Source organism: Mchenga conophoros, linkage group LG18, assembly GCF_057382185.1.
Source record: "Mchenga conophoros isolate Kocher_MC1m ecotype Shallow Benthic linkage group LG18, M_conophoros_male_GT1.1, whole genome shotgun sequence".
NCBI classification, from domain to species: Eukaryota; Metazoa; Chordata; class Actinopteri; order Cichliformes; family Cichlidae; genus Mchenga; species Mchenga conophoros.
The window spans coordinates 13,402,521-13,428,734 of NC_140543.1; the positions used below are offsets into that span (position 1 = coordinate 13,402,521).

Consider the following 26,214-nt stretch of genomic DNA (forward strand, 5'->3'; position numbering starts at 1 on the left):
AGGGACGCAGAAAGCCTTTGTAATTACAGTATGTGAGTATCCTGCTTTTAAACCATGGTTTTCTCCGCTTTCCGCTCTCATAAAGAGCTCTTCTTCTGAACAGATTCTACTGATGGGAGGCCCAGAGGGCAGAACATCAAACGTGACATTCAGTGCTTTGTTTCGTTCTGTGACTGCACGCAATTAATCACTGAGACGGTTTTAGTTTTTCTGCTAATTGAGGACTGGCAGTCGTGACACAATAGCTTCTTTGCACGCATTTAAAGGCCACGCAAACACAAATTTTCTTTGTCAGCTTCTCAATAAGAGTGATACAGTAAGACCCAAGATTATTCTTTTTATTATTAGTTTGTTTATTCTGAAGTGGAGCGGGCTCAAAAAAGGAAAAGGGGAAATGTTTAGATCACAGTGGGATAACAGTCGTGGGAGCCGCTGGTTTTCTGTGAACACAAGCTGATCTGATCAAACTGCAACTACACAGTCAGGATGAAGCAGATTTCAGGTGTCACACTCTTCAAACAGATCATTTTTTTACTTTGTTTTCAGTGTTGTCAGAGATATTAAGAGATGTTGAAAAGATGAGAAGTTTTTAGGCTTTGGACATCATTCTCTTCAGGCTGTACATGACCACCTCTCTGTCGCCTTTCATCTTCAACTGTTCTATTAATGCTTATCTTTGAGTAAATGATTTCATAACAGAGACGAGCGAAAACTACCTCTCCGCTTCACTTGATCCCACCTGTTGTGTATCAAAGACAGAGTACTTGTCAGAAAAAAGTATGTGGTAACATTTATGCAAGTGTTGCGCCTGTTTCAGGTCTCAGGTTTGCCAAGCGCAACAGCATCAATAGTTCACGAGACAGCATTTGGGAAATGAGGACAGGCCTGCCATCTGGACATAAATCCCCACCAAACACGTGCCGCTGCAACATTACTTTGTGTCCATCAATCAGCAGTTCACTGTGCATGCAGCTGAGCCTTTGAAAGAGACATGCGCACCACAATAAACCACATGCAGTCATCGTGTGAGATCAGAGGAAGGCAACTTGAAATGTAATTTAAGCAGAAAGGTCTCAGTTAAAATGGCATTTAAGGATCTGCACCAAACACTGCAACTTTCTTATCAGGCAATGCAGTGCAAATACCTCTTTTCTCCATCATTTAGAATCGATTTACAATACAGCTGTACTGGGAACATGTAGCTGGAGGACCTGCACCTTTTAGCCCACATTTGCTGTTTTTTTATTCCACACATCAGTGCCAACCCAGTGGACAAATGGATCACAGTAAAGTCTGTGTCTGTAGCCTGAGGAACTCTGGCTAGGAGAGTGACATAGGGAGACACAAGACTTACACATGATGTTTACTTTGTGCATGACTAATCCCTAATGGTCAGGCTGCTATAAATAAAACACTGTGAACCTTTACATCAAATACCAAATATAGAGCATGATGTCATGGAGGGAGATATCTGCTTTGATTCTATATAATATGGAAGCTTAGATCATGATCTGCTTTACAGAAGCAGGTGCTTGTTGTGCCCTGAGGATCTGTATTGTATGAGAAACTGTTTATGTCACCCTCCCCCAGGGATCATGGGGAAGGAAACCCACTGGGACTTGGTTATGTCAAACTATCATTTCTGTGATTTAACAACAGAACACATAGGGCTAAATTGTTCTTGGGTTCAGATTTTGTTCTTAAATACAGTCTGCCCGACACAAACAAGACAACGCATCTACTCTGCTTTCCTGATCGTCCAATTCCAGTCTCTAATTCCTCTGAGTCCATTGCTTCACCTGTTTATGATATACTCAACTACTTTAGTGCAACAGCTACATAATGAAGTTCATTTTAATTTAACAGAGAGAAGCTGACAGAATCAGAGGTGGGTGACATATCCAAATTTTTGTGTCACCTCCAAGGGTCAAGCTTCATACATGACACATTTCCCATGATGCAACTAGAGACAATACTGTGCATACTGTGACTTTTAATGCATCTTCTGTCAAGATGATCCCACACCGCTGCAGTGAAGTTGAAGTCTAGGCTCTGGTAGTGCTCCATTGTGTGTTTTGTTCTATCCAAGTGCACTTTGCAGCATTTACAGTGTGTTTGGGATCAGTGTCATGCTGAACAAAATGATATTGTTTCCAATCTGACATTTTTCACATGGTCTTGCATGCTGGATCAAAATCTGATGGTTCTTTTCTGCATATATGTTTCCATCAATTTCGACATAATTCCCAACACCACCGACTGAAATTCAGTCCCAACCATGTTTTACAGACGACTATAAACACTCTTATATTGCTCCCCTGACCTTAGACATGCATCCCTCCATAAGACCTGTTTATGGATGGTTTTCAGTCTAGTTCTTGTGTAATTTGGCACACACCAGCCTTTTGTCCCTGCTTCCCTTTCTTAAGAATAGTTTTGTGCCGCCACCCTTCTACTGAGGTCATTTCTGAGGAGACGTCAGTGAGGAGAAGAGAGATACATCAACTTAGAGGCCAGATGCATCTCTCATATTCTGTGCCACATCTTCTCTGTTTTGTTTTGTTTTGTTTTGTTTTTCCATTTTATAAGAACATGACTTTCAGATGCTGTTCATCTGCAGTAGATAGATTTTAGGTCTGCTACTATGTAGAATTTTCAGCTAAGAGCTTTGGGAAAACACCTTGTTGCTGCAAAAATGTTATTTTATGTCTGTCACATGGTGTTATCTGTGGTATTTTTCACAGATTCAACCAAAGAAACAGGAACAAATAATGTGTCACAACAGGCTGCTAGTAACAAAGTGCCTAAAGATATAATTTAAAACAGGTTCTTCCCCAGATTTTCTGTTAAGTGAAGATACAACACTGGTTCATCCCTTCAGTTAGGTGTCTTTTTTAATGCCCGAATGATTGACAGGTCAGGTTAAGCGTCTAAGCAAACAAAGAGATAAACAAACTCCTTGGTAGTGGCTTAAAACTTTTTTATGTTAAATCCTGATCATAAAGCAGCCACGCTCATCTATCTCCACTTTCAGTTTGTAATAAAGACAAGTATAAGAAGCCAGAAAAAGACATCATTCAGGTTGTGCAATTTGGGTGGAGTGTCTACTTTAATAAGGCTGCAACGACTGAATTAGTTAGTCAGCAGTGTGTTAAACCATTCGGTGAACTTCCTGGTGAACGGCTCAATGAATTCTTTTGTTTGTTTGCCTATTACAGCGAGCTGAAGCCCATCCTCGCTGTCAGAGGATGGGTACAGCGGAAGCCACTTTACGTATGGACAGCATGGAGGTTAAGGACGAGTGGCAGGATGAAGACTTCCCCAGGTACGAGGCAGAGAAACAAACAGTCTGTGTTTGTGCGTGCAGTTTGTCTGATTTGTGCAGAAGCTTTTTCAAAGAGATCAAGCTTCGATGGAAAGTCTGTCACATGTTGTGTGAGTGCGCGGAGGGCCGAAAGGAAGCAGGTGTGTACTTTCCATGATGTAGTCATCAGGTGTTATGTGATGAGGCTGTAGCAAGTCAGCGAACAAAATAGCAACCAGCAGATGGAAAAAGAGGAGCAGTCAAATACCTCGCAGTGTCCAAGCTATGGGAGACTAGCCACTCGCTCTACTGCTGGCCAAAATCTTTCTTTGACAGCAGGGGAAATATGCTTTTAGAAGCTGATCAGAGAAACCTTCATTATCTTCCAAAAACATCCACACATAGTACATGCAGCAAAGTCCTGTGACTGTCTGAAAAATGCTTTTGTGTCAGAATCACTAATGCGTGTGTTTAATGCATTTAACAAGGCTAAAAATATCTCAGGATGACTTCACATGAATTATGGTGGTGGAATATTAGGTAAGAGAAGTGGAATATTGTGATTCATCTGGGGGGATTTCAGACCTGGAGGTCTGTGTTAGAAGCAAATTATTTAACACTGAAAATTGTTTTTCTCTTCCCTACTGCTTAATTCGCTCTTGAATACTTGTCGGTGCGGTCTTAACCTTGCTTCTACATAGCTACTGACAATTTAATAACAGCAATTATCCAGCAGCTCCATCAGTCCATACTTGTGGTGTTTCAGGGTGTGTTTGTCTGTGTATGCAAGTCTCTGTTATTGCCTGTCTGCATATGTGTGTGCACTCTAATCTAGCCTGCTCAGTCCCTCACCGAGGTTTCAGCTGTCCTATTATAAAATCAGAGGGGAGTTGGTAATTGCTGGTGTTGCTTTCTCAAACGACAGGGTGAAATACATTTAAATCGGGTTTCGCATCGCAGCCTCTCTAAAAACAAAGGGCAAAGAGCAAAATGCTGGGACTGACTGTTAGTACTTCATGGTTTTTTAGTGGTTTTCATCATCGCAGATTATTTAGTTTAACAGTTGTGCTTATAATATACAATTATATAACAGCCAAAACAATCATTACTTGGCAGCAGGAAGACATTAAGCCAGATATAATTCTTATGTATGTACAATTATTTCCAATTTAACTGTTTATTTATGCTGCGTTCGTTTCCCTGCAGGCCACTGCCAGAGGATGGAGATGCATGTGGCCTCTCTGACAGCAGGACCAGTAAGTGGACTAAATAGACACCATTATATTTTTTATACAGACACACTCATGTTTATACGTATAAGGTGTATCCATACTTTCATAACATTTTGTCTTAGATCCTCCCACCACTCTGAATGTCGGCGAATCCATGACCCAACGTAAGCGTCGCACGCTGGTCGCCCCCGACATGAACCTGTCTCTGGATCAGAGCGAGGGGTCGGTGCTCTCTGATGACTTCCTGGAAACGCCCGACGACCTGGACATCAATGTTGATGACATCGAGACTCCAGATGAGACTGACTCACTGGAGTTCATCAACAACGGCAACGAGCTAGAGTGGGAAGGTACATGCATGTTCAAATTTAGCATCCAAAAACTTCTATGGGGGAAATTATTAGAACACATAATGAGGACAAATCAACAAACTGTACATAATCTTTCTGTAATGATATAGTTTTATATGGTAGTTGTAATAAACCAGAACAAATGTAGAATAGAGGCACATTTATTTCCGCAAGCTAAAAACAACACAATAACTATTAAACACACACAGTATAACAATGAAAACAATGACACACACTCTAAAAAAGAGGGAATGCTGGGTACTGTCACAAAAGACAAAGCATAACAATAAAACATGATATTACATTGTACTGTGTGTTGATTTAAACAAAGGAGAAAAGCCGAAGAGAGTTAAAAATTAGCCTTAACACCAATTTAAGGCTGGTGGCTCTAACATTATCAATCCTAACTCCTGTGTTGCTCTGGAGCTCTAGCAGTTTTACAGTCTAGTGAGGGGTTACATTTGATCCTTCAGGTCCCAGGTATAAGGGAGGCTTTCGTGTCTGTGCAGTACATGAATGTAAGCACAGTCAGTGATCAGCTCAGGTCCAGATGTTACAGCTTTTTCTAAGCAGTAGTAGCTTTTCGTTCCCCTCTGCAGGGGCTTTTGTTAGGAGCCCTTTGGTGTATCCTTTGCTGCTTCTCATTCTTCACATCTCTTTTAGTTTTTTTTCCTCTGGATTTTCTTGTTCTAAATCTGTGCTTCCAGCTTTGATGGATCGTGCTGGTTTAAAACAAATAGCTGCTGGGTCTGTGTATCCTTTTGGGATGAGTTTTTACCCAGCTGAGCAGGTTTTTTTGTTTGTTTATTAAATTTTAGCAACGCAAGAAGGTCACATCCAAGGGGAGCAGATATTTTGCTCTCTGGTAACATATTTTTGATCGTGTGCTTGAGCCATGCAGTGACATCAGCGCTTATTCTATGCTCCATTTAAAGGCGTTGTCTCTGTCAGTCATGTTGAGTAGTTGTATTGTGCATTGTTGTTGGTGTGGCCTCTGAGCTGTCTGAACAAGCCAATACCACATATTTAGTATAAAGGTGAGCTGAAGAGTAAGCCTGCATTGTAAATGAGGTGGAAAAATTCAGAATTTCATGATATTTAATTTTACAAAGAAGGGAAAATTTGAATTGCACCAGGTTATGTGCAGTAACTTCAGCAATATTGTTGTTTACATTGACAAATATGGACCTTTTTTGCCTCTGGGGTGGAGCAGGTCAGCTACTAATTGGAAGGATGGTGGTTTGAGGCAATTCCAGTCAGCCAAAGTATCCTCAGGCAAGATGCTGAACCCCCAAGTTGTTATTTGAATGTTAGATAGAAACATTTAGAAGAAGAAAAAGGTGCTTGTATGAATTAGACATGTTGTAAAAAGAGCTTAGAGTACATTTTACGTTTGTATGCTAAATGTCATCATAAATCGTGATTTATAGCTTTGAAAAGGTTCATTTCCCTTTGCCAGCTCTGCTCATGTTGGCTACATGTGTTGTGAGCAGCTGCTTTCTGGTGTCACCTTGTTTTCAGACGACACACCTGTGGCTACTGCTAAGCGTCTCCCAGGTGAGAGCGAAGAGGAGAGAGACTCGTCAGGTCGTCTGTGGCGAACAGTGATCATTGGCGACCAGGAGCAACGGATCGATATGCAGGTCATCAGGCCGTACCTGAGAGTGGTCACACATGGAGGTTAGTTAGACTGTTTCCCCAAATGGATTCCTTAGGATGGTTATGCTATTATAAATCTTATCAGCCCACTTCCTGGTATTAAATGTAAAACGTAGGTGAAATGTAAAAGAGTACAGACACATTTACATGTCCTACCTGCCACGTGATAATTTGCCACTACGAATGGAGCAACTGCATCTCTCTCTTCTGTCAGGATATTACGGGGAAGGTCTGAATGCCATCATCGTGTTTGCAGCCTGCTACCTTCCTGACAGCAGCTGTGACGACTACACGTACATCATGGAAAATCTCTTCCTGTAAGATCCTTTCTTTGTTATCACATGGCGACAACCTTACTTCCTTCTTTTCTCACTCTACAATCCATTAAACGTTTCCAATGTAAAAAGTCTCCTATCCAATGAGGATGTAAAATAATGAATCAAATAATTCTTAAAATTAGAGTGGACCTGTTATGGTTTTTTTTTTTTTATGTTATTTAAATCCATACTGTTGTAATGGGAGAGCTTATATTAAAGTTTGAGATAGTGATCCCTGATTTCAGACTGCTCAAAATAGTCAGTTCTAAACGGCTTGTTCTACTCTTGGCGCTGTGTGATGTCAGTAAGAGAGGATATCCTGATATGGTCATCTCAGTCACGCTGCTCTGGCTTTGAGCATGGAAGCCCCGCCCCTTGACCTTAAAGGGAGCTAAAACAGTTTGTTTCTGATGAAGAAAAAAACCAGACGTCATGTTGAGAACTTGAGCCAGTAAAGTGCCTGAAATCTGTGCCATTATTTCTAATAGCCAGCAGGTGGCACTCCTGAGTTCAGATTCTAGAGAAGAATCCTCTGCTCCTATGACCTCAGTAAATCCCTCCAGTACTGTGCATGAGTTTTGAGTCACCCCTTTCTTCTTCTTTTTTTTCCTCCTGTCTTTTTGCAGCAGTGTAGAAGTCAGAATTGTTGTCTGAAGGCCATAAAATGACAAACAGATTTACTTTCACAAGTGGAGCATTACTAGGCATTATTGGCCTGAGATGTTCTAAGAGAGGTAGAGACCTGACCTGACACACAAAGACAAACAGGACAACACAAGCATGCATTCCCACCCTCATGCACAGGTATACAAACACTCACACACACACCCAACATGGAGACACAGAAATGGACGCCGTACACATACTCACACTCCCCATACACTCCCAGGTCCTGGAACCAACAACCCGTAGAAGGGCAATCAGCCCACAGACCCAGGAGATGGTCTCCTTCACTCTGGGATGGAGACAAGTAGACTTCCCTGGCCTCCGCAGCAGCAGAGCAGCCCAACAGCCTCATAACCCTAACCCAGACCCTGACCAGACAGCCAGCTCTTCCAGCCCTGGATGGCGAACAGAAAACGGGAGTGTGTGTGCTTCACTCCGCCCGAACTATACCCACCCCAGCATTCAGGCAACTACCAGACTACATAAGCCAATAAAAACCCAGGTTAAGAGTTAGCTAAAGAGGCTCCTCGTTCCACCAATACACCCAAGCCCCCCAGGTCCAGCCAAAACCCCCGCCCAGAGGTACCCCAAGTCCCCAAGCCTGCCCCAGACCCACCCAGGAGTAACTACCAGACCGGTAACATTTGTTTGCCAGCACAGACTACCCAGCAGCGCCACACACAGACACCAGAAAACACCCCCATTAAAAAGGGGTGTTAAAGTATGATATGGATCGGGGAAGACCGTGGGCAACATGTTTGGCTTCAAAACATGAAATGGTGATGCCAAAAATACTCAGCCTAAAGCTTCAAAACAGGGCCTCACTAATCAAAGTGTAACATCCTGCAGGTACAGTTTATGAGATGAACTAGAGCTGGAAGTGAGTTTAATGGATCCCCCTTTAAATGAAAGATCATTTTATCTCCACAAATAAAATATCAGAACTCTTTTTCATCATAAATCAAATGAGGGGATTTTATGTGCTATTTTCATGTACAATTATAGGTTGTTCATGTCTGTTCTCAGGTATGTTGTGAGCAGCCTGGAGCTGCTGGTAGCAGAGGATTACATGATTGTTTACCTGAATGGAGCAACTCCTCGCAGAAAGATGCCTGGCATCAGCTGGCTGAAGAGATGCTACCAGATGATAGACAGAAAGTAAGATGAACAGTGTCAAAATAACTCGGAAAACAATTTGGGAAATTAGAAGATAGTGAAGCTGAAGATGTTCTTGATGCTAGAGACAAGGCTGGACTGGGACAAAAAATCGGCCCGGGCATTTTGACTAGAGACCGGCCCACCAGGATAAAGATTGAAATGTGACGTCATTCAGGGATAAAACCGCAAAGGATTCTGGGAACTTGTGGCAAGAGGTACTAGCGCACGCAGGCTTTCAATTGAACTCAGTTACACAGCGATAAAAAGAAACCCAAAAAATGACAAGAAGCTGTTGTATTATTAACTGCAATAGCCGGTCGCATGACAGCCACGGGAAGCCGATGGGTAAAGAGATCGTTTTTTTTTATCGGATTACGTCGTTGAAGTGAAAATTTTTAAGCCATGTTTCCGAAGTAAGAGCCGACGGATGGTCTGGATATACCAAATATAACATCTCAGAACACTCCAGCTCACATGTTAGTCTGCTCCAAGCATTCCCACAAAGGTCAGAGTTTTGTAGTAGTTAATGCGTCATTTTTCTTAACATAATTGGTGATATAGGTTACAAGCAAGTCTGGCGCTGAACAGAAATTGTCGCGCTATGCTCCTTTGTTTATTGTACATAAATAGTGAATTGTCCTGACACAATATTGCGTTTCGCTTCTGTTATAACCATGGTACACTGACAAAACCATATACTTTTATTCACAAGATAAAACAGTTGTTTTGTATCACTAATTGTCCATTGCGATTACAACATACAATATTATTGTCACTGCTACATTTCTGTAATGCTACTGTAACCGGTTTCTGCTTCATCCCGCTGCAACAGTTCGGCCCAGACTCCTCGACTCTGCGTTGTGTAGTGTTTTTAAAAAGACAAGGAGTCTCTGATCGATCGTTGCCACTTTATTTCCTGAATGGAAACAACGGTGTATTATCAGTGCACAGGCTCGCCACACACCACTCCGCACAGCACACTACGGCAGAACATCTCATTAGCATTCCGCTTTAGCATGCAGTTTCACACATTAATAAACAAATGAAAAGTACATAAAACTGGTGTTGGACATGTGTCCACTAAGCACTTATTACACTCGGTGCTCGTCAGCTAATCAAACATGTTTTATGTGTCTGTACTACTTAGCTATATTGTGTGCGGAACAATACAACTCACCTCTCGTATGGCTACGGCAGACTGGCAGCGATTACTGCAGCCAGCCACACCGAGAGGGGGGGCGCTGTTTCCCCATTACACTGATATTTGTGGCAAGTGGAATAATACCACATAAACACTGTTACACTACCAGAAATTATTTCCACTACTAATTAATTACCGTTGAGCTCAAAGGTCCTATTAATAAACTGTTAATGAATGTGTATTTATGAAGACGATTTGTGAGACTGGTAAACTTATGATATGTACAATAGTCTTTCGTTCTACACGGTGCGTTTCAAGGTCCTGTCCGTCGGTAAACTGTACCTGGGCTTGTTGCAGTGACCTGAAGTTACTAAACTTCATGAGTGTATGCACTCACTCCAAGAAGCGTATAATTATAAATCTGAGCGTGGTGAAAGTTGGGCAGCACGCTGACGTCTTTTGTCCACTCTTTCACTCCTTTGATTTTTTCCTCGTATCTTTTCTTTGTCTTTTCGTCGAGTCTGTCTTTGTACGGACCGGCATTGTTCTCCTTTTGTTTTGTACATTCGGCAAAGAAAAAAAAGAAGGTATTGGAACCGGAGAATGAACGTTTTGCGGTGCTGCAAATGTTTGCATTTGATGCGGTACTTGGATTGTTTTGCCACGAGTTCCCGGCATGCAATGCGCGAAAATCACGTGATTGCTAAACAAGGGGGAGGGTGCATCCAGCCTCCTCGGCTGTAATTGGTCCAGCCCAGAGTCGATCATGACCAATTGGCCAATCCAACACCTTTCATTATATATACCCTTCCTAAAAAAAAATAAAAATAAAAAAAAATAAAAAAAAATCCATCGGCCCATAAAAACAAAAAATCGCCAGCGGCCCACCGGGCAAATGCCCGGTATGCCCGATGGCCAGTCCAGCTATGGCTAGAGATGAAGATAACCAATATACATGGGATTTCATGCAGTTAAAAGTTATAATGGGGATTGTAATAAACTCTGTTTGTTTCCTGTAGACTGAGGAAGAATCTAAAGTGTCTCATCATCGCTCACCCAACATGGTTCATCCGCACTGTCCTGGCCATCTCAAGACCCTTCATTAGGTATATTTATGACACATTTGGCCGTGAAAGCTTGTCTCTTAACAAATCTAAAAACAAAAGAGAGAAAGGGGAAAATAGGTTGGAGCATTTTAAAGTTGTCACATCGCTACACTGAAAACATTAAAAAGAGAAAAGTGTTGCTGTTTCATAATCAGAGTACGTATGTTGTGCTACGTGGCTGAATGCACATATATTTTAGGATTAATTTGTGACAGTAACCCAATGTTGTTTATATTTTTTGAAGTGTGAAGTTCATGGATAAGATCCGTTACGTTCACACCCTGAAGGAACTCGGTCAGATTATCCCCATGGAGCACGTGCAGATTCCTGAATGTGTGCTGCAGTAAGTACTCTCAGCCACCAAGGGTCCCTGTTGAGATGCTTCAAGTGTCTTTCATAGCTTATACTCTGCTTTGCAAGCTTACAGCAATATAGTCAGCTCCATAAGTATTTACTACTGAATGCAAGACTCAACTCCAGGTCTGTTATCTGCTTAATTTGTTATGGAATAAAGAGGGAAGAGGTCACGAAACTGTTGTTAGTCTATTGTTCAGTCACCACTGACTCTCTGACAATTAGGGAATATATAAAAATAGTTTTTATTCCTAATCTATTTTTGCAATACTTTTGTTTAATTCCTTGAATTAAAGTTGAAAGTCTGCACTTTGGTCACATCATTAATGTTTTTTTGTGATATGATGTCCAGAGGCAAAATTACAAAACATGCATCATTGTCCAAATCCTGACATCTTGAAAGAATTCAAACAGTCCAACAGTGTTTATGGATAACTAAGACTGATATACAGTTTTTCACATTTGTTTAAATGTCTGCTTCTCACTGTTTACTTAGATGGACTTGTGCAGACGAAACAGCAGGTGATTAAAATAATATTAATATTTAAAAAACACTTTATATATGTAGCAAAGTTACAACGTGCCTCACGGAAAGAAATTAAAAACATATAAGAAATCCAACATGAGCTTTACAACTCTGAGTAGGCATTCACTTTTTATTTTTTTTGTTTATTATGGCAAACTGTGCAAGAGTGCTCAAAACTGAATTATGGCAGACTGATTTTAAAACAAATTCAAAAGATGATTGAGGCTTTGGAAGAACTGCAGTGCATAGTTAAACAGAAGAAACAGAGCCAACATCAGACAAACTTTTCCACTGTCGTGTGCAAAAGAAAGTCTCTGTGGAATCTGTGGAAAACCAAGTGCACCTTTACTGCTTCCATAGAAATTAATACATGCTGCTAATCAAATGTTAACACAACCCCACAATCTTCCCATGCAATGCTTAGAGAAACTGCAAAAAACCCAAGAGTTACATATCGGACTCTCAAGGCTTTGGTTAGCATGTTAAATTTTACCTTTCATGACAACACAAATAGAAAACGATTAAATAAGTGTTGCTTGTTTGGAAGGATTCCAGGGGAAAGTTTCGGACAGATTAGACCAAATGGCCGTAATACACAGCACCACATTTCAATAAAATCAAACACCACAAATCAACTGTCAAGCATGGTGGTGGAGGTGTGATGATTTGGGTATTTTGCACCTTGTAGCCATTAAGTCAGCTCTGTATACCAAAATATTCTAGAGTCAAATGTGAGGCCATCTGTCTGACTGCGAAAGCTTGGCCGAAACTGTGTCATGCAGGAGGACAGCGATCCCAAGCACAGCAGCAAATCTTCAACACGATGGATGAAAAAGAAAAGGATCGAGTCCAGACCTCAACCTGATGAAATGCTGTGGAAGGACCATAAGAGAGCTGTCCATACACAAATGCCTTTAAACCTCAATGACATGAAGCAACACTATAAAGAAGAGTGAGCTGAAATTCTGCTTCAATTATGTGGGAGAATGATAAAGTCATACAGAAAATGATTCGCTTAAGTTATTGCTCCTAAAAGTGCTTCTACAAGTGACTGAATTTTATCTCAGGACTGCAGATTCCTTCAAAAGCCTTCTCTTTAACATGTCTCTGCATATGAGCTTCATCAACACAGAGCGATGAACTTTTAACTTCAGCACTGGTGAGAAGGATGTTACAGAACTCCTCATCATTCTGCATTTCTATCCCCTTTTCTTAAAGGTATGACGATGAGAAGATCAGAGCACAAAAGGAAAGGTGAGTCACATGTTTTCAAGTGATTTTATATTAAAATTTCTTTGTTTAAACATGCTCATTTAAACATGCATGTTACTACTATGTGCCTCTCCCCCAGACTTGAGCAAGACCAGCAGCAGAGTAATTCAACACTCCCCAAAGAAAGGTGACCCAATTTTGTAGTACATACAGTCCTACAGCGCATGCAGCTACAATATGGAAAAGTACTCATATATTGTTGCACTTAAATCCCGTGGCTGCAAGAAGCCACTGATTTTATATTTAATCTGTTAGAGCAATAAAAATAAAACAACTTCCTCCATTGGCATGAAGAGCATATTATGTAAGAGGTTCACCAGCAAATTGATCAGTGCGTTGTTTCTCTTTAATGTGATTGTGAATGCTTGAACTTCTGCAGACATATAGATTTGATTAAGCAACACAGCCTAACATGGTTTAGACGACCAGGCAACATATTTATATTTGTTTATCGTCAATTTTAATCTGTTATTTCCAGGCCGAAGTCAATGATAGCAGAGGTTGGCCGTGACATCTGACATTAAGGTAAAGGACTCATCCATCTGAGTGCCTCTACATCAACTCTTCAGGTTGGTTTGTAATGTCAGCCCACAGTAATTAATCTTCGACATACATGGAAATGTTCTTTTCTGCACATATCTGCTTACGTGTGCTAAAGAGACACGATACAGTAAATCACATGCTGGACGATGGCCTGTCTTGGGCCCAAAGGATCAGCTTTCTGTTCAGTGGCTGTGGGATCCAAATTTTACTATGACACACTCGAAGATTTCCAATTCCTTGAAACTGTGCAGTCTCTGTGCAGTGCAAAAGACAACAATCATCCGCTTTATGCTGAGTTTGATGAGGTGTTGATCTAAAAATGCAAAAATCGCGCTTCAGTTTCCTTCCAGGTTTCCAATTCTTCTCTGAGAGTGCTGGACGCTGAACAGGAACATGTCATACACTGCTGACTGACTTCTGTCACTCACCCCGTCCAACTCATTTTCATCTTTGCCAAGTCATGTTTAACTTCTTTAAATTCCGACTGTGCATGGATCCAAGAAACGTTACTCAATCCTCAAACATCACCCCATGTTACATAAAGCACAGCTGCTTGTCTCTTCAGGCCTGCCTGCGTGCAACCAATCAATTCTATTTTTATTGGGCAAATTGATCTGCCCCACCGAGCCTGTCATTAACTGGGTGAAATGCCCACCACAGCCAGCCGGGATGGGTTAGGGCGGGTGAAGTGGATTATTTTAGAAACTGTCCCCGGCTGCTGACTGTTCCTATAGGCCCTCATATATCAAACGAGATGCCAGCCAGTGGACTGGCTGACATCTCGGGAATGGACACAGGGACTGTCTCCTAACTAAATGCCAGCACAGGAAGCAGGGGGAAAAAATGAATGGTCAAACCTGATATGTGTCAAGTAGTTTAGATTTACTGCCGCTCACTGACACACTGCCAATTTTAACAACTGCATTACATGAAACTTTGTGACTGACGGGATTAAAGTGAGACTTAAACTTTCTGTATTTGCCTTGCAGAGCTTTAAACTGAAGAGCCCGAGGGGGGGTCGTAAAAACAGAAGCCCACAAGCTTCTCAGCTGGGATTATATCCCCTAAATGGATCTATTAGCCAGAGGACAATCATTCCTCAATATTCCTCTTGTTTCAAGTGACACGCTTGCTTCTAACAACTTAAGGTTCAGTTACACCAAAGCATCGTAGCTTAGTTAAATCAAAAACTGTCCTGCATGTCAAGTTGACCTTTACCTACAGCATGACTTTGCCTATGCGTGAATGAAAAGACTTGCCGGGAGCATTTTGTACATATTTGTAATATATTTTTGAGAAAAAAGTGTTTGCACACAGACGGTGTTGGTATTGTTTGGTTTATTGGCTATTTGCTGAAAAAAGAAGTGCAATGATATCGCTCCTCCTAAATGTTTCTGATGCAAAAAGTGTGTTTTCAAGTTTTCCGGAGTTGAATATGCAGGTGGCATGCTTGTTTATATCCTTCCTGTCTTTGTTACATTTGTTAAGTTTCAAAAAGTAATTTTGCAAGATGGGAAGAAACATTGTTACAAATGAAAAGAATTCTATTTAATAAGAGAGTTAAAATGAATTGCTTAGTGTTATTTATGAAAACGTGCCATTTACTGTTTGTAAAAAAAAAAAAATGTAATAAATGAGTGATCTAAAGTTTTGTCATGATTATTTGTCCCCCGCATTCAGCCTTAAGTCCTAAAACAGAAGAGAACAAAAGCACAGACTTACTCATGTACGTTGCAGCTGATATTTTCATCCTTTTATTGCAGCTGCGTGTTTTCATCTTCGGTCCAGAATGTTTTTGGCAGTTGAGTTATTAACGGGGATAATCGTCAGTGGATGCTCGGTGGATGTCACCTGACCGTCCTGTGCTGCGTTTTATGGAGGTCTTAATGCCCTTGGAGTAACCCGTTTCTGTTTATGTACACAATACATAACCAATTAGAAACTGAACTTTGCCCTGCATTTTTTATTATATTTTAATCATGTTCTATTGTGTAAATTCAATCATTCAGATGTGAAAGAGAAACAGCTTGAGTTAAATTATGATGTTATATTTAATTATGTACTCTTAATTGTTATTTAGTTTTATAAGAATAATCTTGCCTTTTGAAATATGGATTTCATTCCATGAGATTGGAATAAAGAGACGCCTGACACACAAAGGCATGGAGCCATAACACATTTAGATTTTGTATTAATACTTGAAGCACCAGGAAACAGCCTGCCTCTGTCCAAAGTTCACCACCACCTCTAAAGCTGACTGAATAACACTGCTGTATGCAAACAAATCTATATTTGGAAAGAGTTTTTGACCACTGATTTTGGGATGAAACGATTTTCCAGATCCATGTTGTCCAGAAGGTGTTCTGAAGGCAGGACTGTGATGCAGTTTTCTGCCTCGCCACTAGAGGGCGCGGCCGTTTTGTGAGTAATGTTTGACTGGGATGGAAAATGGTGTTCATGAAGGCAGTGTGAATCACAAGTTATGCTCGGGAGCAGTTTATGTGGGTTCAATGAGAGTGTGCGTCCATAAGACTGGTGAGTTACAGGATATTTCTTGTGTAAGAAGGATAGCCTGTATGTTTTCTTGCTCTGGACGTCCTCTGTTTGTACATTTTCTATAAGCTAAGTTATCGCTAAGCTAAGCGGGCTAAGCTAAGCTAAGTTCGCCTAGGCCAAACTGAGTTCAGTTTGAGTTGGGGATTTGTTATGTGTATTTGCCTTCTTTAGTTGGCATCATAAGTGAGTGGGGCACAAGAGTTAAGTGATGGGAAGATGTTTATTTTCTTTGTTGTCAAATATGGTTCAGACTATAAGTAAAAGCCGCCAGCTTAGTATTAGGGCCTATAAGACAAGTATGTGGCTGTAATATGTTATATGGTGATTATTTTTGTCTATAATTTGATTGTAATTTGTGTTCTATTTTCCATTCTGTTTGTAGAACCACACACACACACATACCCACACCCACGCTAAATCTGCCATTAAAGAGCTGAACGATCATCCCCTGTCCTCGTTAATTTCTGGAGGGTCATAGTGGCACTTGACCTGTGCACACCCTGCGATCACCACCGTAGAACTGAACCTCATATCAGAAATCATCATAACAGAAGGAGTTATGCAACATCCTCTGAAACCACCAAATAGCATTTTTTATTTTTTTTTGTACATCTTGAAACTACACAGGCATTGCAGATCTGGTTATTTACTAATGTTGTGCAACCAGACTAGCTGCTTGTCTCTGCTGAGTTAAACTAAAATATTTATTACAGATCTACAGACATGCAGACAAGAATCTGCCTTTTTGTCTTCCGGTGTATAAGCCCTGGTAACGAGCGTATGGACATATATTTAAAAAGCCAAATTTAGACTGAGAGCAAAGGTAAGTCTGTCTTTTGATTCCAGGGTGGAAAACGTATGTGCACCACATGCTTCCCTGTGCTAGACCAGATGGTTTGATCTCCTATATGGAACAGATTTGTACTCTCCAGGTTCTTACGTGTACGTAACATTTTCTGTTTACTAACGCCAAACTACTACACAACATAAGACCTGTCAGTAACTTAGTGTGAGGCATCCCTTTTCCACTGAGACTTTCCTGGCAAAAAGACCACGTGCTCCTGTATCTCCAGGTCAGAGTTCAACTCCTTCCTACACCAACAAAGAAAAGCGCAGTAGTAACATAGATTGCTCAAATACTGTGCAAACAAAATGAACGCGAGTTTATTCCGCACACATCTGGGAATGTTCGGCAATCTGAGTTGATAAGCAGCGGGCGCTTAACTTCAAAGAAATAGCCGTGGTTTATCACACCTGTAGCTCGAGACACTGTGGTCACATGGCTGGCTGCCATTTACTCCAACTAGTTGCATCAGAAATATTCGTGACGCAGCAGTCAGACACAGCCAGTTAAATATAGTGCTCCTGGTTTTCATTTACCCAGAGCTGTCTATGCATGGAAAATTCCCCCTTAAAATCACAGGTTCCACACTATGCTGTGATGCAGATTGTTTGGAATATATATATATATATGTGTGTATATACATATACATATATATATATATATACATATATGCACACAATATTACATTTTTAATGATTTTTACAGTCTACACCCTTGCTATATAGTTTCTTCCTTTATGAGAAATGTCCTCTGCATGTAAATCACAGTCTACTTTTAAATGGGAAAGCTTTTCAGTTTTTGCAAAAATACATCCCAAATTTTAGAACAAAACAAACAGCTTCCTGTTTGAGGCACTACATACGACCGTGGCACACACCTTAGTCTCATATTATTTTCTTTATCTTTTTAAGACGTGTATTGGGTGTGGGATTATTCGTGCATTAGATTGGCTGGTGTTCACTGACTCCTCAGAGCAGGTGCAAATTATGGGCTTTGCTTTCACGAAGCTGTGAGGCTCCCGAGTCCTGCCCCATCATTGGTGCCGTGGACTGTGAAGTGGCACCTTATTGGCTACGAGACAAAGCACGCTGATTGGTTTGGGAGGCTGTGACACTGAAGCCAAATCCTTTAAATGCACGGCAAAGACTTTGTCTATCAATGAAGTAGTAAAAGGAGGGGACATTTGTGGAGGAGGAGAAGGGAAAGGTTTTCAGTAGAAGCCTTTGAGAGAGTGTTTGCTTTGGCTGGGTTCCCTGCTTTTATTTACTGAATTCCAGAGGTGACCAATACAGAAAAGAAATAAGAAAAAATGAAGTTCATCATTGGCATAGGAGGGTAAGTCTTTTATATATATATATATATATATATATATATATATATATATATATATATATATATATATTCATGTATAGATGTTTATTTATGGAAATTGAGAGAAAATAAAACTAAGTGGCACCCATTTCAGAGTGACCAACGGTGGGAAGACCACTCTGACAAATAGACTACTAAAGACATTACCCAACTGTTGTGTGGTGCATCAGGATGACTTTTTCAAGGTAAGATGCATGAAAGTATTTTATTTTTTTCTCATTTGAAGTAAACTTGAAAGCTAAAGTAATAATTTAATGGCATTAAAGTTGAGTTAGTGCAAGGCATTTTTATTTTTCATATGTCATTCGCTGCTTTAAAATTTGTCCTTGAAGACATTTTGTGCTCAGAAATAAACCCTCAGTCTGACCTGCAGATGTCCTGTCATGGCAGTAGTCTAGTAATGCATTTGGCTGATTGTCTCCTGGACAGCTAATGAAAGGGCTGAGCGTCCCCACTTAAAGTCAGACTTAAACCTCACTTCGAGTAAAAGAAGCCAGAAGGTCTTACATCTACCACACCCATCTTTACATGATCCACTCACAGTCAGTAAAGGATGACTGACGTCGAAAGCCTTTTTCTTAAACTTTCCCCTTAAATGTTTTTAAGCCTTTTGAAGACAAATCAGAATCTCTATTTCGCAGACTCAAGATATTCCATCTCAAAGCATGTTTCACTATCAAGATGAGGCGACAACAAGCGTTAGTACCTTTTAGAATAGTTTTAAGATTTGATAAAAAAATTGTCAGATTTTCTAAGCCTAACGTTGGGAAGCGAATTCAGCCGCATTGAAAGCCGTCACCGTGTGTTCACTTTTGGTGGAGACGAGTCCTTGACTTGTCCTGTCCAGGTGTGATCAGTTCCGACTGGTTACTAGGTTGCAGCAATGTTTTGTTGGTGACTGTTATTTCAGAAACCCGATCAAATAGAAGTCGGGGAGGACGGCTTTAGACAGTGGGATGGTAAGAATGGATTTCGCGTAAGAAAACCATGCAGTAATGTACTCTTTCTTTCCTGCACATTTCTGTAGTTTGGTAACCAATCAATCCTAAACTTTGTGATATTCAATCAAATATTCTGTGGATGCTAGAGACATTCACTAACCATGACTAATGTGTGTTAAAGCACATTGGTGAGGAGTGTTGGTTTCGTGTGTGGTAAAACGTGCTCTTCTCTTTTCTCTACTTGTTCTGTATCAGTGATCACCGCTCTGGACATGGAGGCTATGATCAACACTGTCAAAGGCTGGCAGGAGAACCCCATCAAGTTTGCCCGCTCACACGGCGTGAGCCTGTCACCTGAAGCCGAAGAAGCCGGCTCTGAGGAGAAGGGGATCCACATTCTCATCGTGGAGGGGTTCCTCATCTACAACTACAAGTGGGCTTCCCAGGACCTTACTCATTTTTTCTAAACTGTGACCTACAAACCTTCTGACCTCTAAACCTTTTGAGTAATCTGACCTCTGCTTTCTCCGCAGGCCTCTTATTGATGTCTATGACAAATGTTTCTACATTTCCATTCCTTATGAGGAGTGCAAAAGGAGGAGAAGGTAACAAGCTCCTGCAGTGACTTTACCAGAATCCCCTTAAGAGCTGGACACCACAGCACAGCTTTTAATAACACAACAACCCCACACTGATCTCTTTTTCTCTGCAGTACAAGGACATACACGGTCCCTGACCCAGCCGGCCTGTTCGATGGCCACGTCTGGCCCATGTACTTGAAACACAGGAAAGAGATGGAGGACAACTGCGACAGAATAGGTTTGTAAAGCAAGTGCTTTTCCTCTTGAAATATAAATGAGACTCTGCATCCCCGCATTCGTCCATAAGCCTAGCCACAGATCTAAAAAACCTATTTAACCACCAACCAGTGAGCAGAAATGCTCTCATACTCCTTTCATTTCTGTGCAGAGTACCTTGATGGGATGACTTCAAAGGAAGAGATTTACAACAAAGTGTATGAAACCATTAACAACTCCCTTCTAAACAGCTTATAGGTAAATAAAAAAATCAAATCTTGGACATTTTCACTGACAGATCAGTAAAATCATTTGATTCAGTGTGACTAACTTTGCTTTTCTCTCTCTCTCTTTACAGCAGAACGGGTCTAACAGCGGATTTGTGTATAAACTTGTAAATATAGAAATCTGAGTAAATGTATAACATCCGTTCAGTAGCTCTAAGCCTGATTTGTAAATAGATAATCATGTAAGATATGAAGAACTAATGGCAGAAGTGCTGCGTTTTGTATAATCCTCTGTAACTGTTGTTTTTCTAACAAAGATAAGCCACCTCTGGACCGCCCAGTGTTTAAACACCAGTAACTTTGGTCTTGCTGTATTTAAAAAAATAAAAATAAAGTCTCACTGTTTGGAAGGATTTTTGTCTCCTGATTTAAAACCCCACTGAAACCACTTCATGTTTCCTGTTTTTCTTCCTTCTGTATCTCATGAAACAAACACACATCCGCGTAGTTCCTCTTTTGAGGCACAAACCTAACATCTGGCTGCACTTGAATGAGCCTTCTTATCATATAGATAAGATTTAGTGCTCCACAATAGTAGGAGTGGCTGATTCCCCTTTGAAAGACAGGAATTGAAATGTTTCAGGGAAAAGTTATTTATTAGACCTGCCTCCTTTTTTTCTCAAAACTTCTGATAAAGCAATATATTAAATGTACTTGGAGCATTCATGCATTTAAGAACATGGTGAACAAACATATATAATATAAAAAACTCAGTCATACTCATTAAAGGTCTTTTACTTTTAATCATCTATTTGTGTAACTAAGCTGAATGATTTGTCCCACACACGTTGCTCATTTTTCATAGTGTGTATAATTTTGGTGATTAATGTAGAAAATAATAATTAACACAGAGAAGTCCTTCAGACATTCTCAAGTTTATTCAGAGTCATTCTGATCCTCATTCAGAGAAACCTGCACACCATATTCTTCTACTGCTTATAACAACAAACGCTTTATGTAGTCTTGGAGAGAAGAAGCAGCAGCTTCAACCAGTGAGCACTTAACAAGACACAGTGTCTCCCTCTAAGGCTCTTGTGAAATTAACAGCGTGATATTTCTGTAAGCTCTGATGGGGAAATGATTTTCTCGCTTACATCTACTCTTAGAGGTCACAGCCCACCAGGAGGTCGTGCTAAAGCTTTAGCACTGGGAGGTAGGCTGGTTGAAAACTTCAATATGCTTCCCAGAGGTGTTCAACACCCCATCCAGCAACATTACACGACCTCTCTATCACCTATTCTGTAACACTCCTACAGAAATAAAGGAGCAAATCTTTCATTTTTGGCATCAGCTTCAACAAGCAGCAGTGTGAACCATGTCTGCACTTCTTCAAAGTCCTTTAGAGTCACCCACATAGCACAATCCCCGGCCTCAGCCGACAGAAACAAGGGGAGACACTGAGCAATGCATTTTCACTTTTATTGATATTTTAATATCAAGCACCAAAATTAATTATATGGTTACAATAAGGGGTTTTAATTACTCCAGCTGATGACACAGAATCATTTTTAAACCATTAAATGGACAATTTCTGCTGTAAGGGGCCAGTGACAACAATAGCAATACTCAGTTCAATAGCTCAGTGTTGGATAAAGGTTTTGGTCATAAAAGTTTACTCATACTGTACATTACTGTGAGAAAAGTCCAGCCAGCTCTGTCCCTGGACTTGGCAGATCCACAGAGGGTGTGTCGGGGAGAGTTCAGGGTCTTGTGATTCGTTTCTTGGAGTCTTCACATGCCAGCGTTGGCCTGCAGCAGGGGGTAGCTGCTCTGTTAGTTTATATTTAGGCTAAGTGCCTGAGGTGTCAGGGGAATAGATTTAGCATGCCTACAGAAATCACTTATTGCCACACACCCACTCGAGGCTCCGCAGCCCAGTCTGACTCAGGGGCTATCTGCCTTCATGCAACCGCCCAGTAAGGTGAGAACCTCGATACGTGGCATGTGCTCCCACGTCACCCCAACGCCATGGAAACCCCCAAATAAAGAGCCGGGGTGTCCATATTAGGGTGGAGAGGCAGTGACACAGGAGATGACTGGCTGTCACAAGCTCAGCAGAGCCTCTGTATGAGAGAACGAGGACCCCTGAGGTATGTGAACAGTTGTGGTTTCACCAGTAAATGAATGACAGGAAAATTTATGGTGGCTCACTGAGACAAACATGTATGAACAACTGAATCAGTTGTGGTCTATCATATGACTTACACGTGTAACAATAAGCGGGGATTAAAACATTTCAAATATTTTCAAATAACTTTTAAGCTCCTTTAAATTAATAAACCCACCTCCATACTTACTTATGGATCCCACAAGGTTGAATTGTAGGTGATAAACAAACAAATTTTTGTGAGTTACTATAAAATATTAAATGTTTAATTGGAGATCTTCAACTGATTTGTCATTTTTGTAATAGCCGATAACATAAAGAACTGCAGACACAGCAAGTATTAAAGGGTAATGTTAAATATCTCTAAGAAAAGATGATAAATTAATAAAGATTTAGGCTTTTGTGCTGAAAGTGCATGTTAGCTTAATCTGCATGACTTCTTCTGCCAGTCAAACACATGACTGACCATAATAGAGTCATATGTGTATTTTGGTCTTAGGCCAAAATACACACATGACTGTATTCTGGTCCTGTCCTCCAGCAGTATGTGTGTTATTGACAGCAACTATTAGAAACTCGACCCACCTGATACCAACAAATGATCCTGGCAGCAGAAGATAATTAACTCAAGTGAGGAGGAAAAACAGTTGTGTAAAAGAAAGCTTCGCAGGACTTTATGCAGTTGTGTGAAAAACGAACCATACCCTGTTATTCAGTCACTCGTAGAACCAACTTTAACAACAATAACTTGAAGTAAAACTTCATTAACTTGAAGTAGTGACTTTCTGTTTATCTGAATTTTGGTTCACTGTTCTTTGCTTCAGTTCATTGAGGTTTGCAGGTATTTGTTTATGCACAGGTCCCATCACAGCATGTCAGTCAGGTTGAGGTCTGGATTTTAACCAGGCCATTGTAACCCCTTATTTCCTCTCTTTTTCATCCATCCTGTTGCAGATTTTATGCTGTGCTTGGGAGTTTCAGTCAGTCTTTAGCTGTGAGACAGACACCTGCACATTGACTCTAGAATACTTTGGTATACAGAAGACTTCATGGTCGACTCAATTACTGTAAGATGCCCCGGTCATGTGACTGCAATACAAGCTGAAATCATCAACCCCTGCTCTGCTTGGTTTTTGCCAAACATGGTGCTTTGCATTTTGCCCAAGTATCTCCGATGTTGTCTCATCTGCCCAAAGGACATCGTCCCAGAATTCTTGTGGTTTGTTCAGATGCAACTTTGAAATCTAAACTGTTGTGCCATATTCATTTTAGAGAGAAGACGCTTTCACCTAGAAAATCCTCCAAACAAACAACAGCTGTTCACTCTTTTTCTAATTTTTCCATTGTGAACTTTAACATTTGACATGCTAACTGAAGCCTGTAGAGTCTGGGTTCTTGTTCTTTGGGGTTTTTTGGCTTGTAATGAATTTGTTGGGATGTCCACTCCTGAGAAAAATGTCCACTGCCAAACCTTTGCTTTCATAGAGGTGCTCAGAGTTCCTGAGGAATATTAATCAAGTGCATTTGATTACCAGCACCTGGCTGCTAATTACCCTCTTAATTCCTATGGAAGAAGTAAGGGTGTACTTAGTTTTTTTTTTTTTTTGACACGACTGCACTGAGTCCCGTGAAAACATTTTTTTTCACATGATTGTACACTCCATGAATTAATGACTGACAGTTGCTATTAGAAACTGCACAATTAGTGCAAATTGACCCTCCCAGCAGAAGAGCACTCCACCTACTCAGGAGCAGACACATTGTTTAGTTAACATAAACAGGCTAAAATTCAATAGTTTAGTCTTTAATACTTAACATGTACCACGCAAGAGTGATTTAATGTAGTTTTGGATTTTCATTGACTTGCTCATTGTTAATTATTTGAAACAATACACCACATGGCTGATCGTTTATTTTTACAAGTAAACACAAGATTCGTTTATTAATATGTTTTTTAAAAATGTGATTTCATCATCGAACATAAAAATGTATAACAGCGCTCAACCTTTAAGTACTTTGGTATACTACAGTGTGGTTTCAGAAACGTTTCTTAAACTTACAGAAGTTTCAGCACCAAGTTAAAAAACATGCTCATCATATAGATTAGCCCATAATAAATCAATATATAATATATATGTATTAGATATAAGGCATGATTATTATTTATTGGCTGTAATGTTGCAGCTTGTTTTTGCTGCTTTTATAGAGTTTTGTTTAATTTATTACAACACATCACACTGAATATTTTAACAAATGATCCAAATGTGGAAAATTATTCACATCTTAAGTTTTAAATGAAACAAAGTTGAATAAAACTGTAAAAATGGAACCACTCAGTAAAGTAAAAGGACTCTGACAAGCTTAACCTTGAAAACACAAAGTTTTTGGCCCGGGGTCACATTAAGGCAGTTTTTAATAGGTTACATATCAAAAGTTCACCAGACAAATCGCCACGTGTGAATGAATGAATGAAAACGTGACGATGGACGCAGCAGCATGTGTCTCACTGATGAAATGTGAGGAGCGCTGACGGGCTGATTTGTGCCAAGGGTTAATCAAAGATAAGCAAGAAGCGTTTCACAAGAAAGCTGACGCTCTGCCGCTCTGCCGCTCCGACAGCCTATAATTAATCTTCCACTAGACATTGAAGCATTTTATTTCAGGTTACACTAAAAAAAGGAACTTGTTTTATTTAAAGCTTTTTGCTTTAACAGGCATTAAACATCCACATGAGCGCAGAACCCAAAACAGTTTACTAACAAATGTCATTTTTCAAGCATTTTTTTTCAGTATCTCACCTGTATTGTCTCCCCATGATCTGTGGTAAACCCTCTGGATCTATCATTATACTCCTCAGAGTGGCAGTGTGAGGCCTCAGGGGAAAGCAACAGGTATATTCCATGTAGGGGAAGTTTCTTGTGGTAAAACCATTTTAAGACCATCATCTTCCTTAACAAGAAGCAAAGCTGTGAGCAGCCCTGGATACCTAGATTCACGGGATAAGATATATTCAGTGTAAAAGAATTAGTCACCCGGGGAAGGATCTGCTGCTGCTGCTGTAGGTGTACCATGAAAACAACCAGAAACTGTTTATTTTTATTTCCAAGCACTCCCAATTCACAGTCACAGATTAGTTTTTGTGGCAGCATTTGTCGTGATTTGTTTACTTTCAGTTCAGACACACAAGAAAGACTTAATTCAACATTAATACTTACTGGCTACATTTTGTGGGTTACTTGTCCTGCTCGGGAAGTCTTGTGCCAAACCAGTGCCGAGGATCTGCGTCTGTTATAAATCTAGATGCAGGGGCGGTGCCAGACTTTGGAAGAGAGAAGGTTTCTCCAGCTAAGAATAGAAAAGCATGAAGGCTCACCATCTCGATGCCCTTTTTGGCAGAGGAAAGATACTGCGACACTTCAGCAGCACTTCTCCATATGTCAGTGTCTTTTAACCTGTTCGTGACCCATATCTAACTCATACCTTACCTGAAAAAAAGATCCTGCTGATGTTAATCAAACTCTCAGCTAATTTTCAGATTTAAAACTTAAGACACGCAGTAAAAGAAAGTATCAAAGTATATTTGTTTGTCACAATGAAATATTATCTGTATTTATGTCCCTGTTCTTTTTTAAAAAAATGTTTTTTCTTTAATGAGTGAAAGTACTGTGCTCTCCCTTTTTCTG

General features: G+C 40.4%; 2 protein-coding genes and 1 long non-coding RNA gene across 8 annotated transcripts; 2 read left to right on the plus strand and 1 right to left on the minus strand.

The window, feature by feature from the left end:
* atcayb (ATCAY kinesin light chain interacting caytaxin b) lies at nucleotides 1-15,275 on the plus strand. 2 transcript variants are annotated; one of them, XR_014889505.1, is made up of 13 exons: nucleotides 1-32; nucleotides 3,219-3,325; nucleotides 4,511-4,560; nucleotides 4,659-4,886; nucleotides 6,408-6,566; nucleotides 6,760-6,862; nucleotides 8,555-8,686; nucleotides 10,847-10,933; nucleotides 11,178-11,276; nucleotides 13,032-13,067; nucleotides 13,165-13,212; nucleotides 13,564-13,654; nucleotides 14,618-15,275. XR_014889505.1 is itself a non-coding variant. In XM_085254571.1 (13 exons), the coding sequence occupies exons 2-12, from the start codon at nucleotides 3,249-3,251 to the stop codon at nucleotides 13,601-13,603; spliced, it is 1,059 nt and encodes a 352-aa protein (XP_085110697.1). In that variant the 5' UTR covers nucleotides 1-32; nucleotides 3,219-3,248; the 3' UTR covers nucleotides 13,604-13,610; nucleotides 14,618-15,275. The 2 variants fall into 2 exon arrangements, 1 of the variants encoding a protein (XP_085110697.1); XM_085254571.1 differs by having other exon boundaries at nucleotides 13,564-13,610.
* On the minus strand, nucleotides 8,527-25,880 carry LOC146553355 (uncharacterized). 2 transcript variants are annotated; one of them, XR_014889506.1, is made up of 5 exons: nucleotides 25,747-25,880; nucleotides 25,330-25,517; nucleotides 15,351-15,536; nucleotides 10,884-10,980; nucleotides 8,527-8,665 (listed from the first exon to the last, which is right to left on the minus strand). It is a non-coding gene; the product is annotated as an uncharacterized LOC146553355 (long non-coding RNA). The 2 variants fall into 2 exon arrangements; XR_014889507.1 differs by lacking the exon at nucleotides 15,351-15,536.
* On the plus strand, nucleotides 16,021-20,774 carry nmrk2 (nicotinamide riboside kinase 2). Of its 4 annotated transcripts, none has more exons than XM_085254573.1 (9): nucleotides 16,021-16,163; nucleotides 16,567-18,363; nucleotides 18,494-18,584; nucleotides 19,310-19,358; nucleotides 19,596-19,773; nucleotides 19,874-19,945; nucleotides 20,053-20,159; nucleotides 20,310-20,395; nucleotides 20,496-20,774. In XM_085254573.1, the coding sequence occupies exons 2-8, from the start codon at nucleotides 18,338-18,340 to the stop codon at nucleotides 20,393-20,395; spliced, it is 609 nt and encodes a 202-aa protein (XP_085110699.1). In that variant the 5' UTR covers nucleotides 16,021-16,163; nucleotides 16,567-18,337; the 3' UTR covers nucleotides 20,496-20,774. The 4 variants fall into 4 exon arrangements, with proteins under 4 accessions (XP_085110699.1, XP_085110701.1, XP_085110698.1 ...); XM_085254574.1 differs by having other exon boundaries at nucleotides 16,050-16,163; nucleotides 16,898-18,363; XM_085254575.1 differs by having other exon boundaries at nucleotides 16,045-18,363; nucleotides 20,499-20,774.
* Nucleotides 25,881-26,214: the final 334 nt, after the last annotated feature.